Genomic DNA, 22,916 nt, shown 5'->3' with positions numbered 1-22,916 from the left:
CTATTAACATGTGAAGTTACAAATAGTATGCAACTATATATATATTTTGTATTTGAAATATATGTATAGTAGTGATATTTAAATAAACTAAAATTTGATATTTTTTGGAAATTTAACAAAATCTAAACATACAAAAACAAAAGTTTTAGATATTAAAAATAAAAAATTAAGTCTGGTGCATTCTCTAAATGTAAAAGAATTTAACATTGATATTTAATTAATTATGTATTATTATATCAGTAAAAAAAACATACGCATGCGCGCAGCGCACATGCAAATAATCAAATTCATGAAATAAAAAACTAAATAAATTAAATGTTTAATTATTCTACTGGTCTCTATAGTTTCGCAAAATTTTCAATTAGGTCCCTATATTTTTTTTTTCTTTTAATTAAGTCCTTGCACCAAATTTTTTTTTTAATTGAGTCCTTACACTTTTTTTTCCTTATATTTAGGTTAATAAGAGGGACTTAATTGAAAAAAAAAATTTGGTGCAAGACCCAAATAAAAAGAAAAAAAGTATAAGGACCTAATTGAAAATTTCACGAAACTATAGGACCAATAGAGTAATTAAACTTAAATTAAATAATCCTGAATACATACACTATTTGAAAAACTAATAATTTTGTGCTATATATATAACGTTCCAGAGAAGCCTTTTGTGCTACATTTCTAAAGCATTTTCCTTCTTTTCATCTTATCCTTAATATCTGCTTCTTCAACTCACTAGAAACCTCTGAAGATGCCTGCCATAGCATTCGGGCGTTTTGATGATTCTTTCAGCTTTGGCTCCATCAAAGCTTACATTGCTGAGTTCATCTCAACATTGATCTTTGTTTTTGCTGGTGTTGGTTCAGCAATAGCCTATGGTAATTACTGATTTAATTAGTTTTGAGTTATTAGAAGATGTTGAACAAATTTGTTCATGTTTGATTTAAATTTGTGTAGGAAAGCTGACATCAGATGCAGCACTTGACCCTGCTGGATTGGTAGCAGTAGCTGTGTGCCATGGATTTGCTCTCTTTGTGGCGGTTTCTGTTGGAGCCAACATCTCTGGTGGCCATGTCAACCCTGCTGTCACTTTTGGTTTGGCACTTGGAGGCCAAATCACACTACTTTCTGGAATCTTCTACTGGATTGCTCAGCTTCTTGGTTCCATTGTTTCATGTTTCCTCCTTTCTTATGTCACCGGTGGATTGGTAAGTTTATAACCATAGATAAGTTTACATTAAAGTCTAGGAATTCAGCACTTTTGTTAAAATATAACCATTACTTAACCATTAAAAGAAAAATGATTAATCTTACACTATTAAATTTATCTCACACCATTGAAAATATTAATGATGGCTAATTGATAGTTAAACATCACAAATTCTACTAGTCCCTAACACTCCTCTTATCTATAAATGCACATAAATAATTTTTTGTCTAATAGAATCAATCTTATAAGACAATATTTTTGTATCTTCTAAAAAGATATATTACTTTTTTCTATATTATTTTCTATTTTATTATACAATAATTCATAAAAAAACTTAGAGTAATTATCCAAATCAGTCTCCAAAGATTTTAAAATCGGACATTTTAGTCCTCAAGAAAAATTAATACACAAATCAATCCCCAAGGTTTTACTCCAACAGACAAATCAGTCCCAATTCTTTTTCTGACAAACTAATTACCCAGATCAGTCCCCAAAGATTTTAAAAATGGACATTTTAGTCTCTAAGAAAAATTAATGTACAAATCAATCTCCAACGTTTCTCTCTATTAGACATAACAGTCCTCCGTACAAAAATAAAATAAAATAAAATAATAATAATAATAATAATAATAATTATTATTATTATTATTATTATTATTATTATTATTATTATTATTATTATTAATTGTATAATAATGCTATACTATATTTTTTGGACAAAAATAATATATATATATATATATATATAAAATAAATAAATTTCTGATTTTTTATCGTGAAAATAAACAAATCTCTCGTCAAATTAAAATTTAGGTAAATTTTTTATCTTTGTAAATGGAAAACACATAGATCCTTTTAACAATGGTTTGAATCCGACACAAAAAATTTTATACTTTTGCTATTTATATATCTTCAAAATAAAAATTCAGAAACCTATTTGTAATTTCCTCATAATATTAATAAGAGAACATATGTTGGGTCCCAAAATGAAAATGCACCTATGCCAAAGTATTCTATGTAGAGAAGCATTTCTCAAATTAAATCCAATAAGGATAAAAACAAAAAGAATGTGACATTGTTACAAGATTTTGTTGAATTATTTGGATGCAGACAACTCCAATCCACAGTGTGGCAGAAGGAGTAGGAGCATTTGAAGGAGTAGTGACTGAAATCATAATCACATTTGGATTGGTGTACACTGTGTATGCCACAGCAGCTGACCCCAAGAAGGGCTCACTAGGCACCATTGCACCCATTGCAATTGGTTTCATTGTTGGTGCCAACATCTTGGCCGCCGGTCCCTTCTCCGGCGGCTCCATGAACCCGGCTCGCTCCTTCGGCCCTGCCGTCGTCAGCGGCAACTTCCATGACAACTGGATCTACTGGGTTGGACCCCTCATTGGTGGTGGCCTTGCTGGCCTTATCTATGCCAATGTCTTCTTGCCCTCTGACCATGCACCTCTTTCAAGTGAATTTTGATTTCATTAATTATTTGAGACTTATTAAGACTTGAGAGTTGCAATTTGTAATTTCATCTTTTAATTTCTCCACAATAAAAGGAGGAAAATCAAGAATTATTTTCTTGCTTTTCTTTCTTTTATCTCTTTCTCTCTTGCTTTTGCTTTGATTGTAAAGGGTCTGTTTGGTGATGTGCATTATTAATTAGTCCTTTTCAAATTATGATCCCTGTAAGATTTACTTTTAATTTTGGATTCCTTTTATCTTGGATGCTATGAGGACTAGTGTATGTGCTACAACATTTACAGTTATTATATGTCATTATCTTTAATTAGATATAATAAGTTGACATAAGTAGCAAGAAGATGGGATAAGAACTTCTGTTTTTTCTTTTTTTTTTTTTTTAAATTATTGTCCATGGGAAGAATTAGATAATGAAATGGTGCAACTGAAAATAATATCCAGTTGGTATTTGCAAATTAAAACAGGCATGAATTGCTAATAAATTATTAATTCTTAATAACTAAGAACAAATTATAATAGAGATAAAAAATAGAGAAAAGGATAAATAGGTCCTTGACCTTTTGCCCTGCGAACATTTTCGTCCCTGACCATTAAAAAATACTTTTAAGTCTCTTCACAAAACTTAGACGGATCAGTCCCTGACGGAGGCATTTGGACGGATCAGTCCTTGACAGAGGCATTTGGACGGAGGGACTGATCCGTCCAAATTTTGTGACTTAAAAATATTTTTCATTGGTCAGGAATAAAAATGTCTGCAAGACAAAAAATTAGGAACCTATTTGTCCTTTTTTCTATTTAAAAGTCTAACTTTACTACTTGATAAATATGCCAACTTGTCATACTACTAGATAAGCACGCTTACATAATTATGATAAATTTTAGTCATAAATTTTAACTATTTTTTTTATAATTTGATTAATTTTGACTTGTGAAACTCGATACAATTTCTATAATCTTTTATAATTTGTTCTTATCAAAACATTAATAAATTTAATTTTTACTTCTCGTAAACACTTGGATATGAGTTGTTATATTAAAACTTTTATAATTTTCTAAAATTATAATTTAACTTGAATTTTTTAATTTAGTTATTGATAATTGATAAACTTAATTTAATTTTCAACAATAAAAGGGTACAAAAACAGGAATCCAATGAACAAAGAAACATTATTCCATTACATGAAATGCATAATGTCAACAACAAATGTGCTATGGCCTATGACTTTATGTTTGTCCAATATAATCATATAAAGTTGTTGATGTGGTCCGAACCATCAAGTGCTAATAATAATAATAATTGATATCTAAGATGGATAAGTCCAAGCCATACAAGCCAGAAAAAAAAAATTAAGAGTGGCATCTTTTCAAACATGGTTTGTACTTTGTAGGAATGGGTCCATGCTTGTTTGGAAGAATCTTTCCCTGGCAGATTTGAACATACCTACAAAAAGTAGAGTGATTGTGAAAGTGTTCTAATAAATAAGTCTTGGAAATCAATTGCAATAGGTGTTCTGAATTAATCAAGGTTCAACTCCTGGAAGAGTTCTGGTCATCTGGTCATGGTAGCAAAGGGAAGCTGCCGCATTGAAGAGGGTCTCAAGAACAGCATGAAGAGGGAATTGATTGTTTGAATTGAGGGTTGGGTTGGGGGTTTGGTTTTCTATCTTGGGTCTGGGCCAGTTTTGGCCTGGATACCTGACCAAAAAAAAAAACTCCTGGAAGAGTTTTATAACTGCAGAAGCAATAGAAATTTAATTATAAGAATCTATATACTGGGTTTATTGACCAAAAAAGGAAGAGTTTCCCAAGTTGACCATTCATAAAAAACCTTAGGCATTCCTATTCAAAATCAAGGGGTGTTTGATATCTAGGAAATTTATGAAGAACTGAAGATAAAATTGATGTATGGAAGCAAGGGCATGCCATACTAATTATTAAAGATCTTTGGTAGGGGTGTGCATGGGTCGGGAAAAATCGGGTTTGATGTGATTCAGATCCGACTCGAAATATATACCGGGCCTATTTATTAGACCCGAACCCGGTCCTAAACTCGATAAAACCTATATACACTTTCGGGCCACAATTATACCGGGTGAAAACTAGACCGTTAATATTACATTACCCTTACCCGACCCTAGACCCGGTGAAATCACACCATTAGCCCCTAAAGTGTTCGGGACCGGGTCGGGTCAGGCCATGCACACCCCTAGTCTTTAGAGGTCAACATGGAAACAAGAATAAATAAATAAATGAAAAAACGCTAGAAGAAGGGCTTGAACCTTCGACCTTGTGATTAACAGCCACACGCTCTAACCATCTGAGCTACTCCAGCTAATGTTGTAAGATTTCAGTTAATAACTATGTATAGAAAATCAGGCGTGGACCTTTAGCATGACTCTTCAGTATAGTATGTGCATATTAGTGTTATTTAGATTATTTTTTTATTAGTTTAAAGTTGATAGTAATTAATTATAACAGAAGTTTATAAGGAGAACATAATGTTAATCACAAAATATTAAATTAATAAAAAAATAATTAGTGTATAATTTTTTTTTCCAAATTCAACTTTCATGACTCATTTTACCTCTATTTTTTTTTTTTAATTTGATGATTACAGATTGGCAATAAAATATTAATGAGTTTAACTTTAATGCACTAACAGTATAAATATTTTACATAGTGGTATAATTATATATTTTTTTTGAGATAATCATTCACATAGTCAATGTAAAAAAAAATTATTTTTGTCAATGTAGTGTTATATAAGTAGATGTATATAAGTATATTTAAAACTATTTTTAAACAAATATATATTTTATTCCTTATGTTATATAGACTATAACTTATGGCCAGTAAGTATCGATTTTATGATCCAAACAGTATAACATCACTGCCAAAAGCCATACAATGTACTCATATAAAGCACCTTTTACATCTCAATTAAGAATTTAATTTGAAATTAGCACTTTCACTTTTGTTATTAACTCTCAAAAAGAATTCGAATGATGAACTCCGTCTCCAATAAATTACATCCCATAGATATAGTTTTCAGCCCAAAGCGATGTCCAAATACTTTCATAAACAAAAATACTTTTTTTTCCTATAAAAACCTTCAATCCGCACTCTTACTCATTTATATACAAGGGCAAGACCGTCATTGTGTACTGTAGATAACCCTCACTGCTATTCTTCCCTTCTTCCATGCCACTCGCAAGTCGCAACAACCCATGGCTTCCTCTCTCCGTCTCCAAAACCCCACTTTCCACAAACCCCACGCTCCACCACCAACATGTACTCCCACGCGCCACCGCATCAATTACGTTCCCGTGCGGTGCGGCGGCCCGCGGTCACAGCGCGGACCCTTACTCAAAGGTCGAATCCTAAGCATCGAAGCAATCCAAGCCATACAAACCATAAAACGAATCCACCGAACCAACCCTCCTAACCACCAAACCCTAATATCCAACACCCTCACGCGCCTCATCAAAAACGACCTACTCGCCACTCTACGTGAGCTTCTACGCCAGCAACAGTGCACTCTCGCGCTCCGCGTGTTCTCCGCCGTTAGATCAGAGTACGGCGCCGATCTCACGCTCTACGCCGAGATGGTCAACGCGCTCGCAAGTAAAAGTATGGGTGACGACGTGGACCGTCTGATTTTGGAGTTGGATGGGATTGAGTTCGCTGACGTGGCGGATCAGAAGGGGATGGTGAGTTTGATCAAGGCCGTTGTTGGTGCTGGGAGGAGGGAATCAACGGTCAGGATTTACGAGATGATGAAGAAGGGTGGGTGGTGTGAGAATGTTGAACCCGATGAGTATTTGGTTAATGTTTTGGTTAATGGGCTCAAGGGTTTTGGTGAAATGGAACTTGCTAAGCAGGTTCAGAATGAGGCTAATAGGGCTTTTGCTAGGTTCTCTAGGCCCAATTTGGAGTCATTGAGATTGTAGTAAGATTTATAAGATTCTTATGTGTTTGTATGCTGGTTCTTATAAATCTTATGTGAAGTTTTTTTGATAAAAAATCTTGTATATTATCTAGGTATCTGTTATATTGTTTTTGAGTTTATACTTTATAGTCTATCCTTTTTTTATTTACTCATTAGTATCGTATATAAAAAAAAGGCAAGAATAGGATCATTTTAAAAATGTTATGCTATTTTGATTATCTGCTAAGAATTAGAGGATAATAGAATAATAATAAGTCCATTGCTTGAGGTTTATGCTTCACGTGTAGGTTGGAACTTGGAAGAAGACAAGACAAAAAATATAGTAAATTCTTGATGGTTCAAAATTTTAGAATAATAATCTTGGTGGAATCGAATAGGAAAATTAAACCCTCTGCCTGAATTTGTTGCTGGAAACTCGGAACTTGCTTTAGTGGCAGTATCACTGTTCCATTTATGTATAGATGTTTTTTTGCCTTTGTATGAACCCTAAACCACACTCAGAAAAAGTGTGTTAATGATTAATACAATGTAGATTGAGTATCATCTATAACAATTACCCCCATAATCCATGACTATTAATAAAGGGGAATGGAGCTTTTGGTGCACAAGTTTTGCATGCATAACTCTTAAGTCTTAAGCAATACCTACTCTCCCAATGCTATATCTCCATTTTTTTATCACCGAGTAAAAGTACTCATTATTTTTGTGCAACTTAATTTTTATTTTACACAAATATTTATTTTCTTATAAACGAACATAATTCATATTATAAAACTTTACTGGGTTTAATTAGATTGTATTAAAATAACAATAAAATAAAAGATTTATTATGTTGTAAACAAGTTAGTTGAGCCCCACTTTTGTGCATATTTTTTGAAGTTATATACATAACTAGAATATAAAATAATATATACAGCGCTAGAAGAAGGGCTTGAACCTTCGACCTTGTGGTTAACAGCCACACGCTCTAACCATCTGAGCTATTCCAGCTATACTTTCATGATTTTCCTTATTACTTTATTTCAAGATGAAACTGTTGATAACCATATTTATGTCTTGATTAAATTAAATCTGAGATTAAAGCCTAAGGAGTATATGCCGGCATGCTGCCTAGTGCCTTTCATCACATTATTATCTCTTAATGAATTTCCTGATATTACTAAACAAAAAGAATATATAATATCATGAAGCAATAAAAAGTAATAATTCAAAAGACTTATTTGAATTCTGTCAAAAAGTTCAAGGATTGATCTTATCTATTTTATCTTCTTCTTTGTATATGTTATGAACTTGTTGGATATATATATATCACCAAAGAGGTACAAGAGACACTTTTGATTTTTCAGAATTTGAAATAAATTGATCATCAATATTATATTAAATAATTTGTTATTTTAAAATTTGAAAAATTAGAATAATTTGTTATTTAAAGGAAAAAAGTTTAGATAACTTCAAAACTAAAAGGTTAGGGAAGAAAACATAAATGATGTCATATAATTTTACATATGTCAAAATAGTGAGTGGGAGGAAAGCAAAGGAAATTGAAAGTGAAAGAAAATGAGACAAAAGATATGATATCTCTTGCCACCAAGAAAATAGACTTTACATACATTATGAAATAAAAGTGATGGTTGAGCTGATGAGTTCCATATGTATAGGGACAACCCAATTTCTTAGTGGAACTTACGTGTGAGGAATCTTTTGAACATGAAAAAGACTCTAGTTGCAATGGGCTTCATAAAGTATTATGTTCATTCATGCAAAATATCATTTCAAATTTTAAGCATATCCTTGATGTAAAAGTATATAAATGGTTTTAAATTTAACATATATCTTTTGAAAAAAAAAATGTTAGGCACATATAAAAAATAAGTCAACATACATGCATTTATATATAAATCAATATATTGTTTAATTTATTTTTAATGTATATTTATATTTAAAAAACATGTATTAATTTAACATATATCTTTTGAAACAAAAAATGTTAGGTACATATAAAAATAAGTAAATATGTATTTATATATAAATAAATATATTGTTTAATTTATTTTTAATATATATTTATATTTAAACATGTATTTTATATAAATAATTAATTTATTAATTTATTTTTTATATGTACATGTAGCATAGTTGTATGTTCTTTTGATATAAAATTCTTTTTGATGAATTTGGTAGGTAAATAATGTATATATAGATTTATTTTGTCTCGAACTAAAAATTTATTTATATTTTAGAAGAAAGAACCAATAAGAGTTAAATTATAGACCTTATATATAATTATATAAATTTTGATGATAACATGTGATGAAATTATTTATTCTAAAAATTTAGATTGTTATGCAATATACATAAATAATTATATATCTAATAATACATATGCATCAAATATATGCAAACAAACTCGTTAAAATTATTTTGTAATAATATAGAAATTAAAATATACTCAAATAGAGAATAAAAAATAACTCGTCGGATTAAAAAAAAAAAAAGAAGACATTTCATAATTTATATATTATCTTCATTGGAATTAGTTTACTGTTACAAATACCTTTTTGATTATTATATATTTTATTTTTCTTCTACTTAAATTAATTAAGATTTAAATCCACAAATCATATTTAATTAAAGGAAAACCTAAATGTTATACATAGTTTCTCTTTTTCTTTTTCTGACAAATAAATCTTAACTTATAGTTTCTAAACATGGCATCTTTTTTGGGCACTAATAACACAGAAATGGTATTTTGCATTAGACATTTTCCAAAAATGAAAAAACAACCTTATGGAATATACAAATATAGTGCTTTTGCTTTCAAATCTTGAGTCTCAGCTTAAAATTTGTTGGCATCACATTGTCAACAACGAAAAGAAAAAATAAAAAATAAAAAATAAAAAGGAGAAACTTAAAACAAGAAACAAAATAAACATCCAGTCAAAATCAGTCAAAAACACTTTATCCTATTTTTTTCTTCATGCATGCATGATTAAGTAAAAGTGCATAATAATTGATGAATTAAAAGGGATTGGTAGATATCACTTAACTAGCTTCAATTCGAGCCTGTCGGAGAGAATTTTTTAACTTTCTAATTATTGTTTTGGATATTTTTTTAGTGGAAGACCAATGGTCAAAAGAAATATATATCTTTTACAAAATCCTTGTATATCATCACGTCTCATCTTCTATTGATTTAGGTCATACACAACATGTGGCATGTAGAATTAATTCCTTTTATTTTTTATTTAAAAAAGGTATTAATGAAATTTGAGATAATATACCACCTTTATTTTTTATTTTTTCTTTTTTCTTTTTCTTTTTCCTTTTACTTTTGTTTTCTTTTTTTATTTTCCTCCATATATTACGTTATCAACTTATCATCTTTCATTTTCGTTGATTTTATTGTGACGGAAAAAAACGTTCACTCATAGAAAAAGGGCTCCTTTTAGAAAAGAGAAGTGATAGGGGCACTAATTTTTGTGATTTATAGCCATCACATAATTATTAATAATATTTTAATAATGTGAGATTGGTGTAAGATTTCATCAAATGACTCACTTTTTTTTACTGGTTACATGCTTGCCAGAATTTGAAAAAATTGTTAGCCCTAGACTTTTTCTTTTGAAAATTCGACTATTCAAAAAATTAAAGCTATATACAATTATGCATGCTTGAGCTAACAACTTCCGTGTGCAAATATATTTTGAGATTTGAACAAGTAATTATTTATTTTAAAATATTATTTATACACTAAAATCAATCATTATATATTTATACCAAAAAATTATAAATATATGTGTTATTTAATTTATTTTAAATGTATATTTTATATTTTAATATATATTTTATACTAATAACTGATTTTAATATACATATAATATAGTTATTATTTACCTATTTTGTTTATTTTGAAGGATTGCTTTATCAAATTAAATGCGTTTTGGTGAACAACTTGCATTGGAAATTTTTTTAGATTTAATTATTTATTTGATCTTTATAGTTTCATCAAATTTTTAATTAAAATTTTATTTTATTTTTTTAATTGGATCTTTACACTATTTTTAATTTTATAATTAATTTTTTTTTATGTCAAATATGTTAAAATTAACAGAATATTTCTTCTAAAATACATGCGGTCAAAAATCTAATTAAGTTTTTAATTATGAATACCTTTAATTTATAAAAAAATATTCAAATATATTAAGAAGGACCTAATTATAAAATTAAAAGTAGTATAGAAATTCAATTAAAAGAAAAAAAATATAAGACTTTAATTAAAAATTTAATAAAATTATAGAGACTAATAAAATAATTAAATTATTTTTTATTAATTATATATAGAATTTAATTTTAATTTATATAACTTTTAAAATTTATGAATTTAAATGAAATTTTAAATAATATATTTAAATATTAATTATTTTTACTAATGTAATGATACAAAATTAGATTTTGATCAAAACTTCTATAAACTAAATCATGATTATAAAGACACCAAAAAAAAAAAATTCATGATTATAAGGTTTCAACGCAAATATATACACATATTAGACATATACATACACAGCATGGACATAAAATTACAGAATTTAACTCCAAAAATATACGTGCTAGCAGAACGTACAATACCATCATCATCATCACGAGTAGTTATCAAATTGAAAACTAGCTATTTGGCGTTTGGGGAATGTAATTTTCTTCTTGTTGCATTTCGTTCTTTTTGTTGTTTTTGGATCATAGTGCACAGTGTGTGATATTTTTGGTCGGTACTCGGTGATGATGTTTGTCTACAATTATACCAATTATCCAATATATGTTACAAAGTTTTTCTTTCTTGAAATAAATTTTAAGCTGAAATTCAATATTTATTAACATATTATACTATTTTTTATTTGGACGTGGAAACATAAGAAGGTTTATTTAATCCAAATAAATGAGGATCATCAATTTCTTTTAGGAAAAGTATATGAACCAAGAGGTGATCAGTCAAAAAATAAATAATTTAATTAATTTATAATTATATTTAATTAATTTTATTTGTTTTTAATTTATAATATTTGATATTAATTGCTTCTCACCCTAAATTAAAATTATGAATGATACGTTGAAAAAATAGGGGCGGGGATAATGAAACTTCCAACAATCCTGATTCTTAATATATAAAAAAATTTATAAAATATATAAAAGAACATCCATTTAGTATGAAAAAGAAACATTCTGATACATAGTAGAAGAAACATCCTAATATCTAGCATAAATACCACATAGAGATTTTGGATTCACCCAAAAGCATTTAGCTAATTTTTGGCTGATATCCTTGGTTTCTAGCATTGTTGTTTTAGTTAACATTAGGGAAATTTTGTTCTTAATTAAGTCAATGAGACTTTTAAAGACAAAGTTATTATTGTAAAAAGTAAAATAATATATTTATGTGTATTTCATGTTTATACATAAACCAAGCTCCTAAGTCAAAATTACACACACTGTTTTACTCTCTACTAGATATATTTATAAAAAGTACACTAGATATATTTTTTTTAGGGAAAAGTATTATTATTTTAGTTTTTAACGTTTGGACTAAGTTTTATTTTGGTCTCTAATGTTTCAAATATTTTATTTTTAGTTTTAAAAAAATTTTAAACGTTCTATTTTAATTTAAAATAGTTTTGAATGGATTTAATGTTGTCTAACTGTTAAATTTGATACGAACAATTCACATATTAAAGAATCAATAATGTTCGATGATTGATTCTGAAGCACTGATGATGATGGTTAGAATTTGGAGTTTTGTACAATAAAAAAATGTTATAAAAAGATTTTGATTATATTTTGGTGATATGACTTAACCAATAACATTGTGATATCTACGTCACTCGCTCCGTTAATAATTCGTGTCAAATTTAACGATAACACAATATTAAACTAATTTAAAATTTTTTAAACAAAAACAAAATATTAAAAATATTAAAAATAAAATTTAAACGTTAAGACAAAAAGAATACTTTACCCTTTTTTCGTAGTTAACCCGCCTCCCAAAGAGTCAACAAGGCAGTGAGTTCAGTTACAATAGTACATACACTAGATATTTATCTGATTGTTCGCATTGTTAGTAGCCAAATTAGTTATATTAGTTATGTAAAGTTAGTTAGAATTCTGTTTTCTGTTTGTGATGAATTGGCAAGTTAGTTACAGCTCCTTGCCTGTGAGTATAAGCTGAACTTCAGTTATCAATGAATCATAATTCATAATTCTCATTCCTCTCATAACTTTGTTACAAACTTACAACACACTATCATAACCCTCATGACCACTCATTATGCTTTTATAGGTAGCATTTTTTTTCCCCTTCAAACAACCATGCATATATAGGATTGCGAATTGGACTTGGCTATTGCACATGCTATCCTGCATCTTAAGCTGAAAATTACATTATTATTATTATTATTATTATTATTATTATTATTATTATTATTATTATTATTATTATTATTATTATTTTGAAGGTGATGACTTAGTTAATATTTTTGCTTGAATTTTTGCATTAAATTTTTTTATTTACTTTATACTAATTTTTTTTTATCTTTTGAGATTGATTAAAAATTAAATTTTAAATATTTATTTTAAACATAAAATTTTTAATACTATATTATGATATTATTTTTTTAAAAAAATTTAAAATTAATAAAATAAAATATATAAATAATTATATCTCTAATAAATAATTAATTAGTTGATGATATTGTTTACATAATTGACTAAAACTTTCAACAATTTGACCACATAATGATTAGATTTCTTTCCATAATTATTATGGATAATACTAGAAAGACAAAAAAAAATCAGAATTTATCTTATTTAATATTTATTAATTATTATAATAAGGTAAGTAGTTCTGTTTGTTTTTGTCTAACTTTTTTTTGTTATCAAATATTTCGAATGAAGAGTGTTAGGAGGTCAGTAAATTTTGTGATTTATAGTTATCAATTAGTCATTATTAATATTTTTAATGATGTAAAATTATATCTAATAATGTATAGAATTATTCACTTTATTTACTATTAAATACCGACTAAATTTTAATAGAAGTGTTGGCACTCTAGACTTTCTCATTTCGAATTATTATTTATGTACCTCTAATCTCTATGATAGAGTTATATATGGATATAGTAGACTATAATAAAAATTGTAATTATCAAAAAAATTTAGACCCATATTCTGTTTTAATAATGGATCACTTACTTACCAACTACCACTGCACTCAATTCTTTTTGTTGACTGTATAAGTATGTTTGTGCGTATTTAATAATTGTGCAAAATAAACATTATTTATCCAAGCAATGGTTCTGTGGAAAGTGGAAACTGCTCTTAATTATTATATAATAATATGTAGATGAAAAATTATATTTAATATATTTTTTAATTTACGTAAATTTTATAAAGATCTTTTTTTATATTTTATTATGAATCACTTTACACAAAAAATTAAATTTAATAGATAAAAATATAATATGAATAATTATATCTAACAATTTAAATCAATTGAAATATTAAATGTTCCTAACTTTTAGTTAAAGTTCAATTTTGTTCTCAATAATATTTAAAATAGTTTAATTTTATTCGTAATATTTTTAAAGTGTTTCAATTATATATTTATATTTTTATTGTTAAATTATTAATAGTGTTGTCACTTTTTTTTCTCAATTTTTTCTTGTATCCTCCACGCACCATTTCCAGTGCCATTGTCCCTGCTACCATTGTTGTTACCACTATTTTTTAATATAAAAATGAGAAATAGAAAAAAAAAAAAAACGCATAAGATAAGAAACAAAAAAAAATTAAGAAAAAGGAGAAGAAATAGAAAAAAAAATGTGTTTTCTTTAAAGATTTTGTATTTGGTTTTATACAATTTTTATATTATTCTAAAACAAACTAGTAATAGTTTAATAATAAAAATTTAATTACAAAAATACCCCGTTCATTATTCAATATTATTTATCGTGTATATTTAAAAATAATATATTATATATCATTGTGCAAATAAAGAAAAATATATACTATAGTGCATTATTACTGTTCTAGAAAGAATTATGAATATATTAAGCTAATGAGTATTTGTTTCCTTTGTATGAATTCATGGTTTGGTGTTATTATTTTAATGAGGCACTTAGATTCTGTTGTTTTGTTTGTTAAGCGAATTATTGGTGAAGGGAATAAATAAAGCATCTGACATTGATCTCCATACTTGTATGCCGTACCCCTAACCCTAGGTATAGTCCCAACAATCCCAATAAGCTCCGAACCCAAATTGAGGAACTAAGTCTCTCATATTAATTTATTTTATTTATTTATACCCTCAAAAAACCAAAGGCCACCACCACGCCAGCTTTTGCGTTTCCACACTTTAATTAATTTATTCATTAAAAAGGAATACTAAGCTATCATGGGTTGTTAATGTAGCAATAAAAGTTTGTCACATATTTTATAAAGGCGTGTATAGATTTTGTTTTTTTACTAGGCAATTACTTTGATTGTTTTAAGAGAGAATGAATTAGAGGATAAATTGTTTTTTATTGTTAATTATTGTATAATAGGTTTAATTTAATTATATATACATTTAATGTATAATAATGATGATACTTTTAATCAATTAATTAAACTCATTAAATTTGGAAAAGACTTAAATTATCTTAGAGCAGCTAGCTACCCGTTAAATATATCTTAAAATTGCATAAATATTTTTTAAATTTCATATTATAGAAGTATTTTAGTTATTTTTTATAATAGGGTAGTGTAGTCATTTTTTATAAAAAATAATATTAATTTAGATTAATTCAAGATTTGATTCACCATTTTTCGGTCAAATTAATTTGTCTAGTCTAATTTTGATAAAAATAACACGATTTAATTGATTATATGTGTTAAATTTTAATTATTAAAAAACATCTTTATAAAAAGACGTTTTCAACGTCTTTATCTGAATGGCTCCCTTTAATCAATTAAACTCATTAAATTTGAAAAAAACTTTAATTATTTTAGAGCACCTAGCTACCCGTTAAGTATATCATAAAATTGCATAAATATTTTTTTAAATTTTATACTATTAAACTACCAATGATGTAATAAATTAATTAATTAACACTTAATTTAAATATTATACTTTATTGGATTATTCAAATGAAAATATATAATAAGATTTATTTCATGTATTAAATGTATGCATAATTAGACATATGATATAATAATACATGATAAAATTTTATAATTATCCAAAATTTATTTGACAAATGATATATAAGTCTTTCTATAAATAAATATATACACTGATTATTAAATCTTAAATAAAAAAGTATTTTAATTTGATATATGTTGTTGGTGAATTTTACAAATAATGAAGTCATGTAAACTTTTGTTAATGAAAAGATATAAAAATAAAAAAGATGAAAGGGAATGGTGATGAGTCAATGAAAGTAAAGGAGAAAAGAAAAAGCAAGTTGTGCAAAGTTTCAGAGTCTATAAAATACATGAGAGCCTCAAAACTTTAGGTTCTTCATTGAATAGAGGGAGGGAGGTAGTAGCTACTAAGAAAGCAAAAAAACACAACCTCTCAAAGCTTTATTAGGCAAAGCCCTTGTTTGGGTGCACATACAAGGAAATAGCACAAAGGTGTGTCAAGAAAGATAACAAGAAAGTAGAGAAGAAAAATTAAAGGAGAATAATATTATTATTATCAAAGATTTTTAAAAATAGTTCATTATTTTCTTCTTTGTATATGTTTTATGTTTTTTGAAGGCTTATATCATCATCACATAGAAGAGTGAGAAGTGAAGCAAATGATGGCTGGGAACCCTAATAATTGGTGGAGCATGAATCCATCTTCTTTGATCCCTTATACTCAATATGTGCTTGGATCTTCTTCTTCTTCTTCTTCAATTCCTTTCAATCCTTTGGTGGCTGAAATTCCAGAACCTTCTCCTCAGTCTTGGAGCCAACTTCTTTTGTAAGATCTTTCTTTCAATCCTTTGTATTATTATTATTATTATTATTATTCATAACATCCATTGTTATTATATAGTTTGTATTATGGATTAGTCCAATGAATAGGCCTTTCTTTACTTGAAAAAATTACAAGATAATATTTTCAGATTCGAAAATGTTTGGTAAACAAAGAAAATCAACCAAAAACTGTCGTAACTTAGCTTATTTAGCATTTATTAATTGTTACGACAATTAATTAATGTTAAATAAGGTAAGGTCTCGCTGTTCTTTGAGATTAAAGATTATGTTAAAATATGTTAATAAACATGACTTTATTATCTTGATATTTTGAAATAAAATGAAGCTCAATCTTCACCTTTTTTTCTTTGTTTTCTTTTTAAAGCAACATGAACATTTAATAATTATCAAAGGGCCCTTTTATATTTCCTTTGATTTTTGCAGCACTGGGTTACCAGGAGAAGAAGAGAGACTTGGATTCAATCATTTTCATCAATCAAAAAAGTTAGAAAACTGGGATGACCATAACATCCTCCTCAACAACAACAATAATCAACACAACACAAGAGTTGGTCCAAATAATAATAATAATAATAATAATATGATTGTTGATGGAATAATAAAGCAAGAGGTTTCCCAAAGTGGCAACTTGTACGGCCAAGAGGAGTTTCATGCTTCTAATGGGTCAACTTGGTCAACACATATGGTTCCCATTAATTCTTCATCACCTAGGTCAAGTGTCACTACCAATAATAATAACAATAATAATTTATTGGATTTCTCTTATAACAAGGTTGATCATAGCAAGAACAACCAACTACCTTATGCCACACCTCAGGTATATATAGATAAAAAGATTAGCTAGCACTAATAATTATTATTACTATTATTTTGCTAATAATTAGCATCTTAGTATATATATTCTTTCTTTTTCCTTTCATGTATGTATATGTACTTTAATTAAGTGTTGAATTTCTAATTTAGTCATGCATGTACTGATTTTTATCTTTTATGTATAATAAATATTGTGAAAACTTACGTATAATTGTCTTTATATAAAGTTAAAAATTAAGAATTGTTAGATCATAATATAGTCAAATCTGTCAAATTATCTAACAGTTTTTAATTATCAATTTTACGTGAAGATAACTGCAGGTGAGTTTCTTTAAATTAATTAATTTCTTTAATTTCCTCTTGTGCCCTAATAGTGTAATAGCACATCAAGTGCTGGAATTTGCAAGAAAGCTAAGGGTCAATCAACTTCAAGCTTACCACCATTGAAGGTCCTCTCTCTCTCTTTCCTTCTCTCTCTAAAACACAAACATACATAGTTGGTGTATTGTTGTGTGTTGTCTTTTTTTGGTTTGTTTGTCTCTCTAAGACTGTAATATTCTTTCTGCTCAGCTGAAAACACATATCATTGTTAACAGGGAGCAAAAAAAAAAAAAAGAAGCATATATATAAAAATTATGAATGAATTCATTTATGTCCTCATTCACTTCCATTTATGAAATCTGAAATTTGTACTCATCATCAGGTGAGAAAGGAGAAGCTTGGTGATAGAATAACAGCACTTCACCAGCTAGTTTCCCCATTTGGAAAGGTATCAATAATAATATTAATAATTAATTCAATTATTGTTATCACACTCCATTAGCCACAAATGATAATGTCACACAATATCAAGTTTAATTATTTACTTATATATTCATTATAAAAAACATAATAAAATATAAATTTAATTTTAATGTATTATCAGTGTAAAAATAATTACCTTTAACATTGATGACATAAATGATGATTTAAAAAAACGAATATAATTAAATAATTATATAAAATATTTTATATCATCAAAGTATCAAGATTAAACTGATAAAATATATACTTAAATATTTATATTAATTCATACATTGAAATTAATTAAAGAACCATTACAATACAAGTAGTGATATTATTGTATAAAAAAGTTTTTAAATGAAACATTGATGTTTCACTAATTTTAATCGTTAATTTTAATTAATAAATATTATATATATTTTTTATAATTAAAATTAACGGTTAAAATTATTAGAATATCGATCGGTGTATCTTGTACATTTAAACTATTGTATGTATTTGGTTACAGTGTTTACTAGTCCATTCCCATGAATAGTTATTTTCCAGCTTTGTATGATCCAATATCCAATAATCTAGACTTTAGGTCTTTATTAATATGATCTTTTTGTGATTGATTTTAAGCAAAAAAGAGAAAATAAAAAGAGAAAGAAAAGAAAGGTGAAAAGAAAGATGACCGGGCCTTGTGGTATGTGTTTAACTTTTGCAGACTGACACAGCTTCTGTGTTGTTAGAAGCCATTGGATATATTAGATTCCTTCAGAGTCAAATTGAGGTGATGTTTCTCTCTACACACTCACTCACTCTCTCATCTGCAACTGCAAGCTATTCATCAGTGTCAGTAGTGTTAATTAGAGCATGCACTTAAAGTACTGTTACCACCCATATCATCTTTCTCCATCTCACAATTCAAAAACATTCTTTAGCCATGGAAGTTATCAATTTTTAATTTATACACACATGTTATAGTTTTAATTTTAAATTGGTTTAATTATTTTGTTAATATTTATAGTTTTATCAAATTTTTAATTAGGTTATTATATTTTTTTATTTTAAATTAGATACCTACACTGCTTTTAATTTTGTAATTACGTCATTTTTATATTAAAAATGTTAAAATTAACATAATATTTTTACCAAAATACATGCGGTCAAAGATTTAATTAAGTTTTTAATTATAAATACTTTTAATTTGTAAAAAAATATTCAGTTAACTCTGATATTTTTTACACTATAAAAGGCTTAATTACAAAATTAAAACAATGCAGGAATCTAATTAAAAAAAAATATAAGAACTTAATTAAAAATTTAATAAAACTATAAAGACCAACAAAGTAATTAAACCTTTAAAATTTTATTTGTAACGTTCTTATATGAGTTAATTATAAATTAGGAAGAATTTTAAATATTTTTAAAATATCGGTGTTTTGATAATTTTAATTATAAATATATATAAAATTAATAATTAAAATTACTGAAATATTAATATTTCAAGAACATTTAATTTTTTTATAAGTTATATAATATTTCAAGATTAAACGAATTTTTGAACATAATGCCACTCATTAGAAAGTTTTATTAATTATTATTATTTGTAATAATGATGTGATTTATTAATTTTTAATTTATTTTTTCACTCACTTGGTGCAGGCACTTAGTTCTCCTTACTTAGGCAATGGATCAAAAAACATGAGGAGTCAGCAGTATGTAAGTACCAATTTTCCAATTCAATATAACAAATTATACATGTGTTAAACATATAATAAATATAGTAAGGGAGAGCTATATACTAATGTGAATCTTTTTTTTTTAATCTTGATTTGATAATGTATGTCAATTTGAATTATTAGATGATAAAAAGGGGAGAAAGTATATGAACATTAAAAGTATGGTTGTAGTAAAATAAGATTATATATATATATAATGTCCAAATAATTTATAAACACTAACTTTTTCCAAAGCCTCTTTTTCTCTTCAAACTCTCACGCGTTTGAGAGAAGGACAAAAATATCCATATTGTATGTTATGTAACTATAACAGGGACAGTTCCATATAATTGAAGGAAAAGTTCCCACTTTTTAATTTTTTTATTTTTTTAATTTTTTAATTTTTAATTTTTATTTTATCAAACAAACAGGTACATGGAGAAAGAAATTCTGTATTTCCTGAGGACCCCGGTCAGGTATACATGCTTTATTGGATCCATCAACTTTTTCATTATAATTAAATTAATTATTAGGAGGCTCATAATGCAATATTCTAATTAATTATTTAATTAATTAAACCCTAGAGAAAGAAGAAAGGATAGAATTGAAAAATGACATGGTTTCTCAGCTTTTTAAAACACCCTTTTAAAGCCACTTTTTAATTTAGATGTGGTTGGAGAAATGGTATAGGATGTAGTTATGGAGTGTATAAGTGCTTTACGTAACTGTGGTGTCAAAAATAAAAATCGGATCTTGCGATTTGTGTATCCCAAATTTTTTTAACGTTTTAAACATAAATCGGAGGATCCGATTACTTTTGCCAAAATTAAAATTTTTTCTTTCACACTAATCGGACTGTTTGATTAGTAGGCTTAACTTTTTTTTAAAAAAAATCGAATGGTCCAATTTTTTCATCTTTTATTTTAAAAAAAACTGTCTCACATCCATATCTAATACCCACATTCTTTACAATAACGCATAACACACACATACTTCTCATATTAAAAAAAATGAGCCTTTTAAAGCTACTAGTGAAAAGCATAATGTGAGGCTACAATGCTATTAAGTCAAAAAGTGAAATTACTAATTAAACTTTTTTAAATATATATATTTTTTTAATATAATTTTTTATTCCTATCTAGCTGTTGAATGATACTGGCCTGAAAAGAAAGGCAGCTTCAAGCCAGGTATTCTTTCTTTCTTTTCATACAAAGCTGTCCCATGATAAGTTTAGTATATTCTCCCTTCATTGACTCAATGTTATTTTTGGGTGTTTTATAAGTGTGAATTCAACCTAATCATTATTTTCTTTTGATAAACTCTGCCTAATCATTATCATTGTGTATCAAGTTATGAAGCATTTTAAGCTTTTTTCATTACTTAATGATGAAGATAACATATTAAATTCAAGTACATGCATGTTATTTCTTTCTTCAATCCCGGGGAAAAACCAATGGCTATGAGCATCTTATTCATTCTAAAGTTATAAAAAAAATCTTATAAATTAAATGCTACAAAATTTTGTTTTGGTCTTTGTGAATTTTTTATGACAATGTTAGTCCACACATTTTCGAAAACATGTTATTTAAAAAAAAATAGTTTTATAGTAGTTGGGAAACCAGATTATCATTACTACTCTTTAGGAATTAAATTAAAATATTTTTAAATTAGATTTAATTACTCTATTAGTCTCTATAATTTCATCAAATTTATAATTAGACCTCTGTAATACTATTTTTAATTTTGTAATTAGTTTATTTTCATATAAAAAATATTAAAATTAATAAAATATTTTTCCTAAAATATGTGTGATAAAAAATTTAGTTAGATTCTTAATTAATTATAGATACCTTTAATTTGTGAAAAAAATATCCAATTAATTCTAATATTTTTTACACTAAAAAGAATCTCATTATAAAATTGAAAGTAATATAGGAACTCAATTAAAAAGAAAAAAATATAGGGACCTAATTGAAAATTCGGTGAAATTATAGAGACCAATAGAGTAATTAAACCTTTAAACAATAAACTTAATTATTTCAAAAATAAAATTATTTTAGAAATAGTTGAAATGTTTGGACTAAAAAAAATTGGAATTCTTTAATGTAAGGAAAAAATTATTTAAACCTATTAATTAATTAATTTTATTTATGAAAAAAAATTCAGGATTCAAAAGATAATAAGGCAAAGGATTTGAGGAGTAGAGGATTGTGCTTGGTACCTGTATCCTTCACCCAACATGTTGGAAATGAAAATGGAGCTGATTTCTGGGCACCTGCATATGGTAGTGGATTCTAATTAACATGTATGAGTATGAATCCTTTTTTGGTAAACAAATTAAAATGTGACAATATATAACATCTTGAGCAGTCAATCTGTAACAATGAGAGAAGGAGAAGGTTGATTCCTCACGATGCTATATGGCATTAATTATTTATGATAATGAAAAAAAAAAGTGTCCATAGTGTATTGTCACTAATCTAATTATTAGGATATATTAATTATTAAGTTGTTTGAGACGTCAAAACTATTTTAGCTATTGTAATTTAATTTTAATTATATATTCTTAATTACTATGCATTTTCTACTGATGAGGTAGTATAATAGTATACCTTCTTTAATTTATTCGGAATTGAAGGAGGATTATGTTTGTATGTACGATGCAAGATTATAATTAATATTGATATTTAATAAAATTAAGAAAAGAAAAGATGAATAATTTTTATTGTACGTTATTGTTGTTAGTTGTATATGAGAAAACAATGTTGTTTATTTATACTAATTATTAAATTTATTTTAAATTTTAAAATAAGCTAAAATAACCAAAATCTTTAAATGATTCTATCATAGAAAGATAAGTATAACTAACTTAAAAAAAGATAAACATAATAAATTGGGAGTCACTCAGATAAAGACGCTTAAAACGTCTTTTTTTTTTAAAAATATTTTTCAGTAATTAAAATTTAACCTA

The 22,916-nt window shown here is 26.7% G+C and overlaps 3 protein-coding genes and 2 non-coding genes across 6 annotated transcripts; 3 read left to right on the top strand and 2 right to left on the bottom strand.

The window, feature by feature from the left end:
- Window positions 1–480: 480 nt before the first annotated feature.
- On the top strand, window positions 481–2,934 carry LOC112777298 (aquaporin TIP2-1). Its single transcript, XM_025821637.3, has 3 exons — window positions 481–869; window positions 949–1,199; window positions 2,312–2,934. The coding sequence occupies exons 1-3, from the start codon at window positions 743–745 to the stop codon at window positions 2,678–2,680; spliced, it is 747 nt and encodes a 248-aa protein (XP_025677422.1). The 5' UTR covers window positions 481–742; the 3' UTR covers window positions 2,681–2,934.
- A 2,007-nt stretch (window positions 2,935–4,941) lies between these two features.
- On the bottom strand, window positions 4,942–5,015 carry TRNAN-GUU (transfer RNA asparagine (anticodon GUU)). Its single transcript has one exon. It is a non-coding gene; the product is annotated as a tRNA-Asn (tRNA).
- A 466-nt stretch (window positions 5,016–5,481) lies between these two features.
- On the top strand, window positions 5,482–6,831 carry LOC112777639 (protein THYLAKOID ASSEMBLY 8, chloroplastic). Its single transcript, XM_025822014.3, has one exon. It carries the CDS (start codon window positions 5,911–5,913, stop codon window positions 6,631–6,633), a length of 723 nt encoding a protein of 240 aa, XP_025677799.1. The 5' UTR covers window positions 5,482–5,910; the 3' UTR covers window positions 6,634–6,831.
- A 717-nt stretch (window positions 6,832–7,548) lies between these two features.
- On the bottom strand, window positions 7,549–7,622 carry TRNAN-GUU (transfer RNA asparagine (anticodon GUU)). The gene has a single exon. It is a non-coding gene; the product is annotated as a tRNA-Asn (tRNA).
- An 8,490-nt stretch (window positions 7,623–16,112) lies between these two features.
- Window positions 16,113–22,675, top strand: LOC112779427 (transcription factor bHLH68). 2 transcript variants are annotated; one of them, XM_025823694.3, is made up of 10 exons: window positions 16,165–16,295; window positions 16,422–16,629; window positions 17,070–17,463; window positions 17,834–17,908; window positions 18,163–18,228; window positions 18,949–19,014; window positions 19,890–19,946; window positions 20,377–20,421; window positions 21,088–21,132; window positions 22,112–22,675. In XM_025823694.3, the coding sequence occupies exons 2-10, from the start codon at window positions 16,463–16,465 to the stop codon at window positions 22,241–22,243; spliced, it is 1,047 nt and encodes a 348-aa protein (XP_025679479.1). In that variant the 5' UTR covers window positions 16,165–16,295; window positions 16,422–16,462; the 3' UTR covers window positions 22,244–22,675. The 2 variants fall into 2 exon arrangements, with proteins under 2 accessions (XP_025679478.1, XP_025679479.1); XM_025823693.3 differs by having other exon boundaries at window positions 16,113–16,629.
- The last annotated feature ends 241 nt before the right edge of the window (window positions 22,676–22,916 follow it).

The sequence above is a fragment of the Arachis hypogaea genome, chromosome 19 (genome assembly GCF_003086295.3).
Source record: "Arachis hypogaea cultivar Tifrunner chromosome 19, arahy.Tifrunner.gnm2.J5K5, whole genome shotgun sequence".
Taxonomy (NCBI): Eukaryota; Viridiplantae; Streptophyta; class Magnoliopsida; order Fabales; family Fabaceae; genus Arachis; species Arachis hypogaea.
Note: the sequence above shows the minus strand (reverse complement) of the source record. Positions and strands in the feature narration are given on the sequence as shown.

What these genes read in the sequence shown, in the direction of transcription:
- LOC112777639 (XM_025822014.3), top strand. Translation starts at nt 5,911, where the DNA reads ATGGCTTCCTCTCTCCGTCTCCAAAACCCCACTTTCCACAAACCCCAC.
- LOC112779427 (XM_025823693.3), top strand. Translation starts at nt 16,463, where the DNA reads ATGATGGCTGGGAACCCTAATAATTGGTGGAGCATGAATCCATCTTCT. An exon ending in TAGTTTCCCCATTTGGAAAG is followed by an intron (nt 18,229 to 18,948) that starts GTATCAATAATA and finishes TAACTTTTGCAG; the next exon opens with ACTGACACAGCTTCTGTGTT. An exon ending in TCCTTCAGAGTCAAATTGAG is followed by an intron (nt 19,015 to 19,889) that starts GTGATGTTTCTC and finishes CACTTGGTGCAG; the next exon opens with GCACTTAGTTCTCCTTACTT.
- LOC112777298 (XM_025821637.3), top strand. Translation starts at nt 743, where the DNA reads ATGCCTGCCATAGCATTCGGGCGTTTTGATGATTCTTTCAGCTTTGGC. An exon ending in TGGTTCAGCAATAGCCTATG is followed by an intron (nt 870 to 948) that starts GTAATTACTGAT and finishes AAATTTGTGTAG; the next exon opens with GAAAGCTGACATCAGATGCA. An exon ending in CTTATGTCACCGGTGGATTG is followed by an intron (nt 1,200 to 2,311) that starts GTAAGTTTATAA and finishes ATTTGGATGCAG; the next exon opens with ACAACTCCAATCCACAGTGT.